The sequence below is a fragment of the Eucalyptus grandis genome, chromosome 2 (assembly GCF_016545825.1).
Source record: "Eucalyptus grandis isolate ANBG69807.140 chromosome 2, ASM1654582v1, whole genome shotgun sequence".
NCBI lineage: Eukaryota > Viridiplantae > Streptophyta > Magnoliopsida > Myrtales > Myrtaceae > Eucalyptus > Eucalyptus grandis.
The window spans coordinates 29,970,197-29,988,716 of record NC_052613.1 but is presented as its reverse complement, the minus strand read 5'-3'; the positions used below and the strand labels follow the sequence as shown (position 1 = coordinate 29,988,716).

The 18,520-nt window shown below is 36.6% G+C and overlaps 2 protein-coding genes across 7 annotated transcripts in view; both read right to left on the bottom strand.

Annotated features, from left to right (window-relative positions):
• LOC104429400 (toll/interleukin-1 receptor-like protein) overlaps nt 1-18,520 on the bottom strand; it is a 74,352-nt gene that overhangs the window by 50,891 nt on the left and 4,941 nt on the right. For 2 of the 5 annotated variants that reach the window (XM_039305639.1, XM_039305640.1), the window contains 2 exons: nt 16,326-17,147; nt 14,961-15,859 (listed from right to left, as the gene is read on the bottom strand). The exons of 1 other annotated variant lie outside the window; for it this stretch is intronic. In XM_039305639.1, the coding sequence (XP_039161573.1) occupies nt 15,628-15,859; nt 16,326-16,894 (801 nt within the window). In that variant the 5' untranslated portion in view covers nt 16,895-17,147 and the 3' untranslated portion in view covers nt 14,961-15,627. Of the gene's footprint in view, nt 1-14,960; nt 15,860-16,325; nt 17,148-18,520 lie in introns of those variants that run through there. 2 more of the 5 variants (XR_005547858.1, XR_005547860.1) reach the window with 1 other exon arrangement.
• LOC104435235 (disease resistance protein RPV1-like) lies at nt 7,698-11,753 on the bottom strand. 2 transcript variants are annotated; one of them, XM_039305628.1, is made up of 5 exons: nt 11,671-11,753; nt 10,430-11,568; nt 10,176-10,339; nt 8,844-8,908; nt 7,698-8,386 (listed from the first exon to the last, which is right to left on the bottom strand). In XM_039305628.1, the coding sequence occupies exons 1-2, from the start codon at nt 11,722-11,724 to the stop codon at nt 10,474-10,476; spliced, it is 1,149 nt and encodes a 382-aa protein (XP_039161562.1). In that variant the 5' UTR covers nt 11,725-11,753; the 3' UTR covers nt 7,698-8,386; nt 8,844-8,908; nt 10,176-10,339; nt 10,430-10,473. The 2 variants fall into 2 exon arrangements, with proteins under 2 accessions (XP_039161562.1, XP_039161565.1); XM_039305631.1 differs by having other exon boundaries at nt 10,206-10,339.

The window sequence follows — 18,520 nt, the reverse complement described above, 5'->3', positions numbered from 1 at the left end:
CGTGTTCTCATTCATTTATCTCCAGCATTCAAAGCAAAGGAAAATGAGACGACTTCTATGTGATGATCGTATATATTTATATTTGCCGATTTTTCTTTTTTCTTTTTGAATTTTCTTACCTTCTGATACATTTGTAACAAGATTCCGTATCCATACCCATGCAAAGTAAAATTGTCTGATTTGTTTATTTCTCCTCTTTTCCTAATAAATTTGACGCTGATTGCAAAACCAGCTGCATAGTTGTATTTGTAGGATTGACGTTTTGATCTATTTCGTGGTCGATTTTGTTGGTTACAACTTTGTTTTGGCCAAATGTTGTTTACACCTCATTTTGGGGGTTTTTTAACCCCCTAATTTCCTCAATTTGTCCGTTACAGTTCCTCTTCCTTGTACAATTCATCATGTGGCAACGTATACTGCCGAAGCTAGATATTCTAAATTGCCGTGCGCCGGTGCTAAATAAAACAAAAGGCTTTCCATGGTTCCATTTAGATTTGAGGACAGTTTTCTTTTTTCAAGTACCGTCTCGATGAGCCTGAAGTTACAAAAATGTGGAAAACTGAAAAGCCTGAAGTGAACCTTTTTTAATCCTATCAAAAATTGCTTAGTTATTGTTCAAATGGCCGTAATTTATAGGATCTTGATGTAAAATGTGATAGAACTTTCAAAAACAAGCTCGAAGCAAATTGCCGACATGAAATCGTAGGAGAAACAAAGAAGATATGAAAACTCATGAACAAAACCAAATCGGTTCACCTGGTTTGACACGCTCATCTAGTTATCTGGTCAATTCATAGTTGTCCAACATCAAATCAATTCAGCCGATAAGGTTGTGACTAATATTCTATAAATAGTCAAACACAAAGCTATTACTTTTTGGAATAATTACCTAGACACTAGTTAAGGAACTTAGTAAATAAAGTGCAGACTCGATACGTCGACTTGCGATTTTTCTCGTGGAATGTTCAACCAATACTCTAAATTAAATTATTTCATATTTAGTATGTTTAACAAGTATTTCAACACGACCCACACTTCATTTGTGTTAGTATTTATAGATCCGAACTTGGCTTTAACACCGACCAAAAAAAAAAAACTTGGCTTAACAAGCTCCTTGGCCTTGTCTTGAGCTCTGGCAAAAATTGAGTATATGTTCAAGTAGACAAGCAGCGAACCAAACTGGGTACCTTGCGAGTAGCTTTCAGCCACTCAACAAATAAGATTCCACCATTGTCACCCAATTTTCTTGGAAACATTTTCATCGAAACTCTTGCCTGCAATTGACAGATTATTTGCTAATTCCATGGCATTCACTTTTTCCACGAAAAGAATCTATCCCAGTCACAAAATGTAGCTTGAAGTGGACATCTAACTGGTAATATTGTTAACAAATCTCATTTTATGCAACTTATACATGTAGAACCACCTGCACATGCAGTCTTCCTGCAAGCGATTTGTTCAGCCTTTGCTAAGGAATAGCACAATGTCAAAGCTTGCAAAGGCCTTATACACCACATGAGAAGAGGTCGCTTCACATCCAGAATCCTTTGAATAGTACTAACAACATGGAGCACATGATAAACACCAACATGATGCCTCCATAATGACATAGCTCATTCCTGCTTGTATCTCCATCCCGTGGTGTTTGGGGACTTCCTCTGAGTTTCACGAAAAAAAGCTTGAGTCTACACAAGAAGAATAGCACCGACTATAATCATCAATAAATGAAAAAAACCAAGACTGTAGCATCACAATTGATCCCATCAAAGATAAGGAACGTATGCGTAAACATCATTTCCATCAGTTGGACCACGATGAACAGACACTTCATTAGCTGGCCGATGAAAAAGAAAACAACAGACTTTGGAGAAGTAAGCAATTAGCAATACTTCCCTTGTTTGTGTTTAGGAACAGAGTTGATGCTAATACAAGTATGCTGAAAAGGGTTGAAGTGCCTAAACTACAGAATAGAAAGATCTAATTTTTACTAGGGCATTTTGCAATATCCAACTAGCAAAATCAGCAATCTGGGATAGTTTGCAAGTAGGTCAATTTCAACTTTACAAATCCAATGCCGCATACATGAGAACTGAGCTTATCAAATCAGAAACCTAAATATTCAAAGGATATTATCACACCATAAACTATTAGAATGGAGGAGATTGTCATCATGCATACATGTATTCTGTTTTCAAGTGAAATTCCTCAGCATGTATAGTATAAGCACACAAGTTAGTCTTTCATGGTACGACTAACAGTGCATTCCTCCCTCTGCATGCAGAGCCTCATCAAGTTCAGAAGTGATATCATTAGAATGCAACTGCATCAAACAACTCTACATTAGGGTAACATGCAAAAAATCAGCAGTTACATATTTGATTAATAGAAATGCAGAACCTAATGAGCATATATAAAGCATATTCAATTTTAAAAAAAAATACTCTTACAATCATCCAGGTATGTGCTGTTGAGACCGGATCAAGTGTTTGAATCTTCACAAGCATCAAAACTTCCTCGGGACACTCCAGTCGGCCCCAGAGCATCTTTAAGGTTTGGCACCCACGATGGTCCGTAGCTATGCAAAATCCCTGTTCTTTAATTTTATCATTCTCAGGTATGGAATTTGAAGTTCCTCAGTCAAGTTAGCCACACCCAAATCAGTCATGTGATAAAACAATTCCATGACAACAATAAGATCAAACAGGATGCAAAATCCTGAGCTGCTCGCCTCGGCTTGTTTCACAGACGGGCAAAAAATTGTCCAATTATGCAAAAGGTCATTGATACAGCTGATTGAATTGAAGTCCCAAAGTAAGCCTTGATCATTATATAGACCAAACAAACCTGTCATAGAAGCAACAACACTTTAGCTTGCTTGCTAATCTTTCAAAACAACAGTTTGACTACTGGTAATGTTAACGCGGTCTACATTCATATATGACAGACTAGTCAAAACTACTTTTGACATTTTTTTTTCACCAAACAAAAACACTTTAACCTTATATTTAATTTTAGCTCAATTCATCATGTTTACTGGGGATTGATGCTCTTCTTAGAAGGTTCAAGAGGAACATCAAGGGAATTTTAAGAAACTTGACAGGGTTTTCGTTCATCATGAAAAACCGAAAGGCATTTGTCCCAAACAGGACATCTACCATTAGTCAAATTTGACACGAAGGAACTCAAAATGGCCAAGGATTTTTCAAAGAAAATATGAAATTTGGACAGGGAAATTCTGGGCGTAGTTTACAATATTGAGCAGCAGATTACCATCGGCCTCTAGGTGAAAATTCAAATCACGGGTTTACCGAGAGGGAAACTATAGATCACTAGGGAATTCTTGTTTACCTATGTTTGATATTTTCATCTTTGCCTGACAAGCCGCTAATCTGTTTGCAGGCTAAAAAGCTGCTGATGGAAGGATAAATGAAAAACATTGCTATAACGTAACCAATAGCAATATATGCAGGCAAATTTGGGGCTTCAAAAATCAATCAAATAGATACCCAGTGTGGAGCAAATCATTGTAAACCAATATAACTTTGAGAAAAGTATTATTCTATTCGCTCATGCTGGCCATCCAAGGATGAAGAATCTTACGAGACGACCAATGCCTTCTATTGAGTCTACATTTTGATCTTGGCTGAAGCATAATGTCAGCTTCTATGACCAACTATGCTTCTCCTTCAATTATGTAAGACTATCGATTTAGGAAAGTACAGAATCCTGTCATGTGGAAAGTAGGTCATGAATCTCAAAAGAAAAATGATTGTTAACTGCTTAGTTACCTCTATTGAAGAAGCATGGCTAGCCTCACTGTCACAATATGGGTATAAGATACCTCACATCATTATCACTGCAATTTCCATAGTGATCGTCCATTATTTCAAAAGACGCATGTTCCAGATAATTTTGGTATTGCTTCCAATGTAACCAGAAATATGCACATCAATTAAATCCAACTTTTCAAGTCTCTAAAGCTGAGTAAGTTTCTTGTAATCTTGAACATTTAGAGATTGTAAGTTCTCACATCCCGTCAAATTTGGCAAAGTCTCCATTGATATGCATTCTGTAAAATCCAACTCTTCTAAGAACTTTGCACCGTCAAGACCTCCAATTTCGACTAGATTCTTGCACCTCACAGCCACCAATTTCTTCAAACACTGTGATTTTGGACAGAGAAGCCTTTCAATGAAGTTGCAGTCATATATAAATATGCCCTCCAAGAACTTCAAATTATCATGGCCTTGAATTTCAACTAGGTCATTACAATGCTCAACGCCTAATTGTTTCGGATGAATTCATTGTGAAAGGTCCAATCTTTCAATTGAAATACACCTTTTTATTGAAAACTCTTCCAAGTACTCGAATCCGTCGAGCATCAGCAATATCGGCTTATCACACTCCTCAATACAATGTCAAGAGTCTTGAGGAAAGCCCCAGGATGTATTCAAGTAGATGACACGCCTGGAGATGGAGTTCTAGGTGGATTAGGCTAGAAAGCTGTGGCAACTTGGGGACTCTGACAAGAGATCACTAGATATGTTAAGCCCCACGGAAGCTCAAGCGGCGACCGAATCTTGTCACAGCCCAATATGCTAAGGCATTGGAGAGAAGAAAGATTCCAAATGCTCTCTGGCAGGTCAGATATCAGTGCGCAAGTGATATTGAGAATCTCAAGCAAAGATAAGTCAACAATTTCACTTGGAATTGCCCCTTTCAGACTATTGGAATTAACCTTCCAATAGCACTAGGAAGCTTTTCAATCGTAGAACCACTAATGGTCAGATGTTGCAAATTCTATATGTCACGCCCGATCCTTATCTTCTTCTTTCAAAATCTTTCTCCTAAGATCTCACTTCCGATTTCTCCTTCCCAAACTCCTTCTCCTCAGCTCCTCATCGGGGTCCTGAAATGTTTTCCCCAAACTGGGATGAGACTACGTCTCAGCGAGTTCTACCCTACTACTAAGACCCGATTAGTAAACCATTATACTATAGGCTACCTATACACGCACAGAGCAGATGACTTACATTGGCCTTAGATTCCACCTACATATTAGCACAGTTCAAATAGACACCCAAACAATCACATCACTGATCGAAGCATCGATCAAATCGACCCAGTCGAGTACATGTCAACAAGACCACTCACGGTCATTTCCATTCAATCAAGCAATTCACAACCTCATATAAAAACAATGATCAATCGACCTAGTCGATTACATGGCAACGATGACCATTCCCCGACCAATTTAGTTCAATCAATCAATCCATGACAAACGGATCAAATCATATCAATGATTCCATCTATACTCGATAATTAATCTCAACATTCCAATTCAACATTCCCACTCAAATATAGGCTCAAGGCGCTAGAGGTGACTCCAACACAAAGTCTCGTCATTGTGCGGTACTTAGTCCTTGACCACAAATAACAATAATATAAGACGCTAGAGGTAGCTCACACGAAATCTCGCTATCGTGTAGTACTTAGTCCTTAACTACAAATGACAATAGTATAAGGCGCTAGAGGTAGCTCACACGAAATCTCGCTATCATGTAGTACTTAGTTCTTCACTATAAAATGCAATAGGGTAAGGCGCTAGAGGTGACTCACACGAGATCTTCCATCGTGTAGCACTTAGTCCTCCAATATGCATAACAATGCAGCAAGGCGCTAGAGGTAATTCCCATGCGACTCAGGTCGTGATGTAATACTTAGTCCTTAACTACAATAAGCAATGGTATAAGGCGCTAGAGGTAACTCACACGAAGTCTTCTACTTGTGTAGTACTTAGTCCTTTACCTGCTCATGATCCATTGGTTACCCTCAACACAACACACATCACATCAACTTCCAATAATCATCTTGCTTCAACTATAAGCCAACACACGATTAATCCATCACGGCCCAATGACATTGTGCCTCGCACTTAACTTTCTCAATTAAAGTAATGTCTTGGCCTCATTTCTTCGTATTAGAAATATCCAATAAAATATCGTGCGTGGGCACACGACTGGCCTTAGCCAAAATCTAATATTTTCCTTTCCGTAACTCCCACATTTTCCATAGTCCGCTCAAATAGTTTTGGCATTATCAACCGATGCCCGGTTATTTTTTAATTAATAACCAATGATTTTCCAATTAAAGAATAGTTCTCATCCTTCGCAAATAATTAAATTCAACACAAAATAACGCTCCATTAAATAAACGGACTTCACCACGACGATTGTCACGAAATTTCGGTCGTCAGCCATCTCAATCTTAATTTCCGAAAAATAAATAAATAATTAATTAATTTCGAAAATTAATAATTAATTTCAATAAATCCAATTTAGCTCAAATTAAAGCCCAATTAAATAAACGGGCTGCACCATGATCATCAGCATAAAAATTCGGCCACTAGCCATCCAAGTTGAATTTCCGGAAAATAAATAAATAATTAATTTATTTCGAAAAATAATATTTAAATACAAGAAATTCAATTTAGCTTAAAATAAAGCCCGATTAAATAAATGGACTTCACCACAGTCATCAGCATAATATTCGGTCACTGACCATCCCAGTTGAATATTCGTAAAATAAATAAATAATTAATTTAATTCCGAAAAATAATATTTAAATGCCAAAAATCCCACTTAGGCCCGAATTGCCAAATTGAAGCCCGATTAGGGTCGGAAAATTTCTGAGATGCTTCCAATAAATAGTAGACCACGTCTACTTGCTAATTGCGCAATCAATTTATCTAAATCGCATCACAATTGACTAATAATTACTAATTTATTCTAATCTAACAACCTAAACATAATTAATTAAAACTAATAAATCCCCAATGGAGGTAGGGATTTCCGTGAGTGACTCATAATAGCTGGCACTCAATTTCTTCAGCTTCCTCAGAGAACCAATAAACACAGGAATCTTAGTAATATCAGCAAAATCTAATATAAGTTCTTCTAATTTGACTGATTCGCCTCCTTTCAATTTTAACTCACATACCCATCCGCTCTTGGTCCGGTCCATTGCCATTTTCTTCTTCCACGATCCCAACTCTCTTGTGGATCCTGAGATTGCGATGCTCTCCCCAATTTCAACTTGGTAATCCAGCCGAACACTGAGATGCACCTTCTCTTGTCCCAGCTTTGATCTGATCTTCTTCGCTTTCTTCTCCTCTTCTCTGCAATAAACACACTATGTTTACAGCTTCTACCAATAGCCTCCTTCCTTGTCTAGACAACTTAAACAGCAATTTTCACGCGAACCACCAATTAATTCTTTGCCATTTAACACCACATTCAAAGAGAAACCTCAAATCAAGATGATGTAAGGTAATTAATGCCGCCACCTTTTTTAGCAAGAAGAACTCGAAAGAAGAACAGAAGAACTCTTTTTTTCTGCACCGATTCTCATTCAAGAAATAGACCCCACATAAACTCTATCCACACTAGAGAATCAGACAAGCCTTTGATCGAGAATTGCATAAAAAAACTCAATACTTTACTCCGGACCCCAGTGCTTGATCAGACTGACGTAAGTGTACCACAACAAATCCACTGAGTGAGAGAGAGAGAGAGAGAGAGAGAGAGTTTTAGTGGTGGAAACGCCACAAACAACCATGGAGGAGCAACTCCGAGCGACGGGAGCTCCATGCGTCCACCTGAGAGAATCTCGAAGGGGAAAAGTAATGCTACTCTTCATGAACGAACTGGTCTCTCTACTTGGTTTTAGGTATGAAAACGTACATGGCCGTGACTCTTCCACTTTTAGATTCATGCTTAAATAAATCAAGTTTGAGATTATATGACCAAAGTGATTGCAAAATGCCTACATATGAATTTATAGATGCAACTAGACCAGAGGGATGATGCTAAACTAATGAATGCCCTTATTTTGTGTTCAAAATTCTTCCGAATGAGATACTACAGTCTTCTTGGAAACCTTTTCATTGAAACTCTTGGCTGCAATTGACAGATTATTTGCTGATTCCACTGCATTTGCTTTTTCCACGAAAAGTCTCTCCCAGTCACAAAACTGTAGCTTGAAGTGGAAATCTAAATGGTAATCTTGTTAACAAATCACATATTATACTTGACTTCACATACAGAACTACCTGCACATGGGGTCTTCCTCCTAGAGATTTGCCATGTGCTTTTGCTAGAGAATAGCACAATTTCAAAGCTTGCAAAGGACTAATACACCACAGGAGAAGAGGTCGCATTATATTAAGAATCCTTTGAAGAGTATTAACAACACGGAGCAAATGATAAACGCCAACAGCAAAGAACTTCGTAATGCCTTTCCATACTGACGTAGCTCATTCTTGCCCATATCTCCAACTCATGGTGTTTGGGGACTTTCTCCGAGTTTCATCAACTGCAGCTTTAATCTGCACAAGGAAGATAGCAGTGACTAATTATCAATAAATGAAGATATCCAAGATTGTAGCATCAGAATTTACCCCATGAGATATAAGGTACAAATGCATAAACATTGACACCAACCGAAGTTGGACCACAATGAACATAGACTTCATTAGCTAGCCAATGAAAAAGAAACCAACAGGCTTAAAAGAAGTAAGCAATTAGCAACACTTTCCCTATGTGTTTAGGAACAGAATTGAAGTTAAAAAAATCATGCTGAAAAGGTGAATTGCCTAAACTACAAGATAGAAAGATGTATCAGCAATATGGGATAGTTTGCGAGGAGGTTAATTTCAACTTCACAAATTCAATGTTGTACACGTGAGAACTGAGCTTATCAAATCAAAAATCTATATGATCACATTCAAAGGATATCATCACACAAATAAACTGATAGAAATGGAGGAGCCTAGCAATGCATACCTCCCTCTGCAGAGCCTCATCAATTCTAAAGTGATATCATTAGAATGCATCAGCATCGAACAACTCTGCATCAGGGTAACGTTAAAAAAATCAGCAGCTTAGCATTTGATTAAAAGAGAGCTAGAACTGAATGAGCATACTGAATGCATATTTAACTGTAAATAGATACATTTACAATCACTCAGGAATGTGACATTGAGATCAAGTCAAGTGTCTGAAAATTTAGAAGGATCAAAACTTCCTTGGGACACTCCAGTTAGCCCTAGAGCATCTCCAGGGTTGGCATGCAAGATGGTCCTCAGCTGTTGCTGATGCTTCATCTACAAAATCCCTTCTCTTTATTTTGATCCGTCTCAGTATGGAATTTGAAGTTCCTCAACCAAGTTAGCCACACCCAAATCAGTCATGTGATAAAGCAATCCCATGACAACAATAGGATCAAACAGGATGCAAACTAATTAGCAAATTCTTGGGCTCCTCGTCCCAGCTTGTTTCACAGATGGGCAAAAAATTGTCTATTAATGCAAAAGGTCATCTATACAGTTAATTGAATTTAAGTCCCAAAGTAACCTAGATCATTACATAGAACAACCAAACTTGTCATAGAGGCAGCACCCATTTACCTTGCTTAATAATCTTTCGAAACAACAGTTTGACTACTGGTAATGTTAAGCTGGTCCACATTTATACATGAGAGACTAGTCAAAACTACTTTTAACATTTTTTTTTAATCACTGAACAAAAACACTTCAACCTTATATTTAATTTTATCTCATTTCATCATACTTACTGGGACTTGATGCTCTTCTAGGAGGTTCGAGAGGAACATCAAGGGAACATTAAGAAACTTGACCGGGTTTTCGTTCATCATGAAAAACTGAAAGGTGTTTGTCCCAAACAGGACATCTGCCATTAGTCAAGTTTGACACGAAGGAACTCAAAATGACCAAGGACTTTTAGAAAGAAATTATGAACTTTTGGACATCGGGAAATTCTGGGCGTAGTTGACAATATTGAGTAACGGAAGATCATTGGCCTCTAGGTGAAAACTTCAAATCCCAGTTCACCGAGAGGGGAACTGGAAATCACCAAGGAATTCTTGTTTACGTATGTTTAATGTTTTCATCCTTGCCTCACAAGCCACTCATCTGTTTGCAATCTAAAAAAGCTGCCAATGGATGGATAAATAAAAAACATTGCCATAACATAACCAAAATAGCAATATATGCAGGCAAATCCAGAATTTCCGAAATCAATTAACTAGATACACCATGTGGAGCAAATCATTCTCAAAAATAGAGCTTCAAGAAAAGTATTAGTCTATTTGCTCACCCTGGCCGTTTAAAGGATGAAGAGTCTTACTAGATGACCAAATGTCTTCTATTGACATTTGGGTCTACATTTTGATCTTGGCTGAAGCATCATGTCAGCTTCTATGACCAACTCCCCAACTCCATCAATTATGTAGGTCTAGCAATTTAAGAAAGTATAGAACCCTGTCATGGAAAACTTCTTGTCAAAAGAAGATGGCGATGAAAAGTAGGTCATGAATCTCAGAAGAAAAATGATTGTCGCTGTTTATTTACCTTTGTTGAGGAAGCATCACTTCATAAGTCAAAAGACCTGTTGTTCATAAGAGGCCCGTTCTTTCCAATAAGTCGCAGTAATCAATTATCAATGTAATTATATCCAACTTTTCAAATCCTCGAAGCTGAGTAAGTTTCTTGCAATTTGTAACTCTTACATACTGTAACCTCTCACATCCATTCAAATCTGGCCAAGTCTCCATTGATTTGCATCCCATAAAATCCAACGGTTCCAAGAACTTTGCCCGGTCAGGGCCTTGAATTTCGACTAGGTTATTGCAATTTACAACCCATAATTTTTTCAGATGATTTAAACATGAAAGGTCCAATCTCTCAATGGAATTGCAATCTCTCATATAAAAGTGTTCCAAGTACTCGAGTCGGTCAAGCTTAAGCAATATCAGCTTATCACACTCGTGAATAGTGAGTGTCAAGAGTCTTGAGGAAAGCTCAGGGATGTCTTCAAGTAGATGGCAATGGTCAAGACAGAGATGTTTTAGGTGGATTAGGCTAGAAAGCTGTGGCAATGTGGGACTCTGACAACGGACCACTAGATTCGTTAAGCCCAAAGGAAGCTTTGGCAACGAGCAGAGCTTGTCACAGTAATATAGTTGAAGGGATTGGAGAGAAGAAAGATTACGGATGCTTTCTGGCAAGTCAGATATCGGCGTCTCAGCGATATTGAGAGTCTGGAGGGAAGGCAAGTCACCGATTTCACTCGGAAGTTTTTCGATCGCAGAACCTTCCAAGTCAAGATGTTGCAAATTCTGTAAATCCCCAATTGAGCTAGAAATTTCTCTCAGTGACCCAGAACCCCATAAACTGTAGAAACTCAGTTTCTTCAGCTTCCTCAGAGAACAAATAGACGTAGGAATCTCTGTAATACCAGAACCATCAAAAATAAGTTCTTCTAAATCTTTTAATTCGCCCACCTCCTCTGGTAGCTCCTTGAGACGCCCACATTGACTCAAATCTAAGGAAACGAGGCTTGTGAGTTTGCCAATAGAAGGGTGGAGATGCTCCAATTCCTCACATCCGGCCAAACTGAGAATCTTCAACTGTGTGAAAACCGACAGATCAGGAGTACTTCTTAAATTAGGACAACATTTAAGCACGAGAATTTTGAGCCGCTTTGACGCCTGATACAAAAGGAGAATAAGCCATCAAAGGAGGAGTTGATCGGTTGAAAAAAAAAAAAACCCTAAAATCGCAAAGAGAATGTCTCCTTTTCCCAATCTTACCATGAATGAATTCCATTCTTTCCAATCCTGTGTGAAGCCGATGCCCCATAACATCAGCACCGATAATTTCGGTAAATGCAAATTCAACGGCGGAAGATGCGAATTGCTTCCAAAGACTTCCCACTCGAGCCAGCTCACTTCATAAAAGAGCTCGTCGTTGGAAGTTCCGCTTGCAACTGCCCTCAAAATGTCGTAGAAGAAGAACCGCTTGCAGGTGCCCTCAAAATGTCGTTCAAGTTTTTTCACTTTTTTTAAATTTTTAGTTTTTTTTTTGAAATCTTGGACTTTGCACGATCTGTAACCTTCCCATCCTTTCCGTATAAAAATATGGACACGTGAACTCACATTTATTTTTATTTTTGCCGACCTTTTGAAAATTAAACAAATGATGCAAAGATAAAGAAAAAAAATAGTCATTGCTTTAAAACAACTAAGGCAAATGCACCTTAATGTTTTATCTTTTTCCCTTTTTTTTTTTTTTCAAATTTTGCAGCACATGGAGTTTCACTTTTATTTAAGAAAAATACATGAAACCATTTTACAAAATACAAATGTTTACTTGTAAATTTTCAATGACTATAATTTCTAAAAGAATTTGTTAAAGGATGCCCGTGGGCCACCTGTAAGTGGCTAAGGAAGCACCCTATTTTCATTTCATTAGTTAAATGTAATAATGTGGAAGAGAAAAAAAAAAAGGGGAATTTTCAATATATTTTGATATATAGAAAGGATTACATGGAGGGAAATCAAAAGAAATCAAATCTGATATACATAATCAAAATAGATATAGAAAATCAAAAGAAATGTCCTAAATATCTCTAAAAGATATCTCAATATCTTTAACGTCTTAACTATTTGCGTGATTTTTCTTTGAAAATTGAAACGTTTTTTTTTTTTTTTTTGGTAAAGTTTGTTTAAAAAGTGACATGGTGACATTGGTTAGCAATTTTGACCAGGATTGAAAAAAAAAGTCGCTTTCAGAATAACTAAAAATGAACCGATTAACTAAAAAGTGCCATGGTGACATTGTTTAATCATCATATGTCCGTTTCCATAAGAATGACATTGTTTCTTTTTGCATCTTATAAATCAAAAAACATACTTGTTTAACTTTCCTACTTAAAACAGATCATTTAATTAGTTGATCAGATCGGTGAAATGGCCAATTCCCTTATGGCTTTGATTGACTTTTATAATAATACCTATATTTTCCCCCAAAAGTTCGATTAGTCAGAAATTCACTTTAATGGTTTGACACGTTTGTCATTATCTCTGCTTTAAATTAACCATAGACATGCAATGGGTATAATTTCTCTTAAGTTTGTTCGTTGGAAAAGTTGCTAAATTGTTGTAATCATCATCCCACACTATCCTTCATAATTTTCACTTGTACATCGATCTACACGATATATTACATTAAAAAATCTACTGTATGGAAAGGGGATTTCAAACCTCAAACTTTCATCAAAAGTTTCCACACAATTTGCATATATTTCACCAAAATGAACTAAAGAAATAAGATATAACAAAATAGAAATAATCATATTTGAAATAGTCAATTGGAAATTAGTCCCATAAGTATTTCATTTTCAAAGTTAAATCAAAATCTCTCGAATTGTACAATCATTTATTTTTTTTTTTTACACTATTTATCATCTTTCAGCATTTTTGTCCATCCAAAACAGATTTGACTCTTTTTTTTTTTTTTTGTCATTTTTCAAACACCCGTATGGTGTGCTCTTTTTGCTAATGTTAAGAAGTTATTGGATCAACAAAAGAGTGATATGGAATCATAGGAATGAACTATTTCAAATTATATCAAGAATATAAAGCTGCTTTGTTTGCCCAACATCTCTTGGTCAATTTCTAGGGTTAATTCCTCGCCATTGATCAGCCATGAGCCTGTGAAGCTTTTTCAGATGGACAATATATAATAAAATGACATGAACATTGATAATTTAAGTAAAAGATAAAACATATTTGAGAAAATTGGCTTCATGCTGAAAATCATATATGATGAATACAAGGTTATGGATATAATAATAAGCATGGCATTTCCTCCGATTAATCAAGTTTTCTTTTTTTATTTTAAAATAGTCAAGTTAGTGTAGCGAATTCTCGCACAAAAGAGGCATTGTCCCAAAAAATATAAATAATATTAAACAACTTATAGAGGATAGAAATGTTTGTTATAAGAAAATCCACTCTTTATCATACGCCTAACTTAATCATGAAATGAGCAAATAAGAGTGTGCCTAGTGTCTTTCATTGTCTCATTTGCTGTCTGTTATTATAAGGAGTGAAGATATGCGAAAGAGGGAGAATGCACTAATTCTCCTAAAAAAATAAAACTTTAAAAACCAGTAAGATTTTCCTAAAAATATTTTTAAGGGGATTTTTGCTATCTATTATTAGAGGAAATAAGAATGAAAAGAGATAGATATAACTGATAGAGGGACCGATATCTTCAAAATCAAAATGGAGAAAATAATATCAAACATTGGATTCCTGAATCACAAGAGCCCCCCAATACATTTGGCCATACTAGAAAGTAAGCACATGTCAGAAGTGTGAAATTTTTTCTAATCTTATTGTTTTGAATTAATTATCAGTTATTGTAATTGGCACTACTCCTTTTTTTTTAACCAGAAATCTTCATTTATTTGATCTATGATGTTTATACTTCATCTTCATTCATTCTTATAGTCCTTCTAATTATCAATATTTTCAACTAGATATGACAATTGCATGCTTTAAGTAAATGAGATTTATAGTCTAAAATTGTAGTTAAAGGATCTTAAATTGATTGTCAATTAAAATTTTACATATGTAATTCATAACAATGAAATTGAATCAATGATATTACTTTTTCATCCTTGAGATACTTGCGATTTATTTAGTGTCACGGTTAATCTACGATGGACATAAATGGATGTTTAAATATATTTTTTTCCTAGAAAGTAAGAGCATCATTTCCCGCTCAATGAAATATTAGAATAGATCATATTAAATTGATTAAAATAAGAGGGAGAGAAAAAGAAAAGAGTGCCATATTTTACCTCTAGATGTCTTAGTACTCTTGGGACTCCCTCATAGTCATCGTCCCATGGTCCACTATGTTTCTCAAGCGATTGTCCTTGGCAAAAAATGCTCCTTCCAAGATCTCTCAGTTGATCATGCACCATGAACTCACCACGATCTCCAATTTTAATTAAGCACCTCAACTTCAACTCTTCAATACCTTGACTTGGATAAAACCCACGGTCCTCCCACATGTACATGGCATAGTCCTCCCACATGTACCTATCATAGTTGCTCGTTTTGCCAATAAAGAAACAAGCAATGTCGAGAAAAATCTGCTTATGTCCATCTTCTAATGCATCATAACTTATTTGCAATATTTTTTGGACATCTCTATGTGGTTGGTTTTTTAATTGCTTCCACACATCTTCCCATACTTTTCGATTCATTTTTTTATACAAGTAAGAACCTACAACTTGAAGAGCTAAGGGAAGCCCACCCATGGTGGATATAATATCACCAGATATACCTTCAAAGTCCCTTGGAGAATGGTCCTTACGAAATGCATGTTTGTTAAACAAAAGCAAAGCATGCATCATATCCAATTCATTCAATTTATACTTGTAGTCTACCTCAAATTCAGATTGATCAAGAATGGCTTCATTCCTAGTGGTAACAATGATCAAACTTCCTGCCATAAACCAATCACGTTTCTTAGCCAACGCATCAAGATGATTCTTATCATCTATATCATCTAGAAGAATGAGAACCTTTTTTCCTCTAAATCTAGATTTGATTATATTAATTCCATCATCAATTCTAGACACTTCATTTTTGCTTTGTAGTATATCCGATATTAGTTGACTCTGTAGATATGTAATCCCCTTTTGTCTAATAGTTTCTCGAACATCTGGAAGGAAGCTGGAGTGCACAAATTTATTCAAGAGTTGATTGTAGATGCACTTGGCAAGAGTTGTCTTGCCTATCCCGCCCATGCCATAAATTCCAATCATTCGAGCATTCATGGAAGGACTTGCCTATCCAATTCATAATTTCCTTCATAGGACCATCAAGTCCAACTAGTTGTTGAGGCACATCCAACTGAAAATCTTCCTGTAACTTGCTTATAATAGTTTCAACCACACGCTCAATTAATTCTCCTTCATGCCTGTCAAACAACAAAAACAATGAGAGATTATGAACCTAGACATAGTCTTTGCGAAGCATTTGATCCTTGTCAACTTAGCTAATCCTTGTTGGCTATAGGAGGTCAATTTTATCCAGTGGTGATCAAGCTTCAGAAGACCGTGCATTGGAGTCCTTTGTACGCCTATTGTTTAGTGATTGATACTATTAGCTATAGGTATTGTCGTTTCTATGTTTTTTTTGCTCTATACCAGAGGAAAATATAAAATTATTGGGCACTATGGGAAGCTTTGGTTTTAGTTGTCGTTGATTTGGTTTTCAGAGACATCTTGGGGAGTAATGGTGTTTGTTGTCTTCGAGGCATTATGGTTGTTTATTGGGACATTTTGGGGATCTGTTCAGAGCTGCAGTGAATTAATTCATTTGCATCTCATCGGTTCTGCAAGAAGAAGAAAACTTATCAAAAAAAGAAAAGTTATATGAAGTACCCGTTGGCAAATTTCTCAGATTCCCATCCATGTAAGAAACTGACTTCATTAAGTGCCCGCTGCCCTTCCAGGATATCCTTCTCATTAAGATGCTTTTGACTTGAACGGAAGGCATCCCCAAAACTCCCTTTTAGATACCGCACATCCGATGGCTTCACTTCGTAAAAAATTGGCAACACTATGTGTGACATGCTATTCTTACAATCTATCATATGAATAAGCTCACGGAGGCACCATTTGCTCGTAGCATAATTTTTGGAGATGATGGGGATCGAAATCTTAGATCGTGAGATGGCACTAAGAATCTGTGAACCAAATTCCTCACTAATTGGGATGCTGTTATCGTCGTTGAACACGGAAACAGGTACAATCCCTGCGTTGACCAATCTATGGTAGAGGTGATTGGTGAATTTCTTTCGAGTATCTGAGCCTCTAAAGCTCAAGAATACGTCATATTGATCACCACCTTGTGTTGTGGGTACCAGAGAGATGAACGAAGAAGTGGATGCTCCCTCGGTGCTCTCTTCCTCTACTCTCTTTCGCTTTCTCTGACTTTGCCCTCTGTCCATGGTGATCTGAGAGGGGAAGTTGAAATGAAAGATGCTTTTTCTGCTGCTTAAAAGGATTGATGAACAACAAAAGACACTTTTAGGATGCTTTTCTGCAAATGCTTGCTGGCTTGGTCCACTCCAAATAACGTGGACGTTAATTTCTCCCCGAGGCAATGCTGAAGGAGGTTCGTATTCTTGAGAAAGAGATTTTGATGACACGGCCCTCAGTTAAGTAAGCTGACGTCGTTTCACTGTGGAAGATTAGGTGGCCCTAAAGAGGCCCCCGAAAAGCCCACATCATTTACTTGTTTAGAAACACATAGTTGAAACACATATAGATATTAAAACACATATGAAAACAGATTGAAGTGTAAAAAATTGAACAACTACATAACTTCATGCACGTCTATGATATTCTAAGACTGATTCTTTCGATTCGCACCTAAGATACTGAAACTATGTAGGAAACGCTATGGAAGCATCTTCCCTTAAACATAAGCTCACATGATGCCTAATCCTTATCATAATCTTCAACCTTACTCTTATTATTTTTGGCCTAATAATAAACAACCCTGACTGTGTCCCCAACCTCATTATCACAACCCCTTCTCTGTCTAATCCCATTTCCATTGGCCAAACTAATGTAGTGTCATGTAATTGTTGCCCAATAAACCTCATCCTCTAGATGTGTGCACTTTCCTAATTGCCTTTTAATTTTGCAGGGTTCAAGTTTTCGGCATCACTCATATGTAAAATTAACTAAAGCTAAAATATTAATCGTGGAAAAATTTTCAATTGCCCAGTTGCTTAAATTATGAAGGAAGTCGATGAAAATGATTCTAAATGAAAGACAACTACTTCCTTTTGGGCCCACATTTTCTTTTTCCCTTTCTAGAAGTGCATAGAAATTAGGAAATGTAAAAGTTGCACTTTTCTTCCAAAATTGGCCTTGCTTCCTTTTTTAAGGATGAATAAATGAAGGATAATCAAGTCTATCAATGAAATTAAGTTCCATTTACATCATTTCCACCCAACATGTATACGAACATATTTCAAGGAATTTTAGCCTTCCCTCTCATGGTCTGCCTGTTTTTTCATTCTTCATTTTTAAATTTTTAAATTTATGGCTTTAGTATGCTCAAAATTGGGCCTTTTGTGGGATAAAAATTTATGGCTCTGAAATAAGATTAATATTAATACAAAAAGCTGCGTCCCACTTGTAGTTCGAATACTGCGGGAAGCAATTTTGCTCTTTGCTTTAGATGTAATGCAATATGTTGCATCTTTTTGCATGTATACAAATTAGCATATCAGACGGTGTCATGTTGACATTTCATATGGTGAAACGTTTAATATTCGCATTTGTTGTGTCGTGTCATCTGACCCGCTTTATTAAAAGAGTCGTGTTCATATCGTGGCAGTTCAACGCGTTTACTAAACACATCTTGTTCAGCTTTTGTCATATTCATGTTATATCCTAACTCAACATGACACGAAAAAAATCCCCAGCTATATCTTTAAAAACATGACCGCTCACAAAACCAATGGAAAATAAATAAAAAGAATGTCCAAAGTCTCTGAATTTTTGTGGTATTTAAGGACCGCTTGACGAAACTTATACTTGATTTTTTTTCCGAACAAAAA

What these genes read in the sequence shown, in the direction of transcription:
- LOC104435235 (XM_039305628.1), bottom strand. Translation starts at nt 11,724, where the DNA reads ATGTTATGGGGCATCGGCTTCACACAGGATTGGAAAGAATGGAATTCA. An exon ending in AAGAATGGAATTCATTCATG is followed by an intron (nt 11,569 to 11,670) that starts GTAAGATTGGGA and finishes CTTTTGTATCAG; the next exon opens with GCGTCAAAGCGGCTCAAAAT.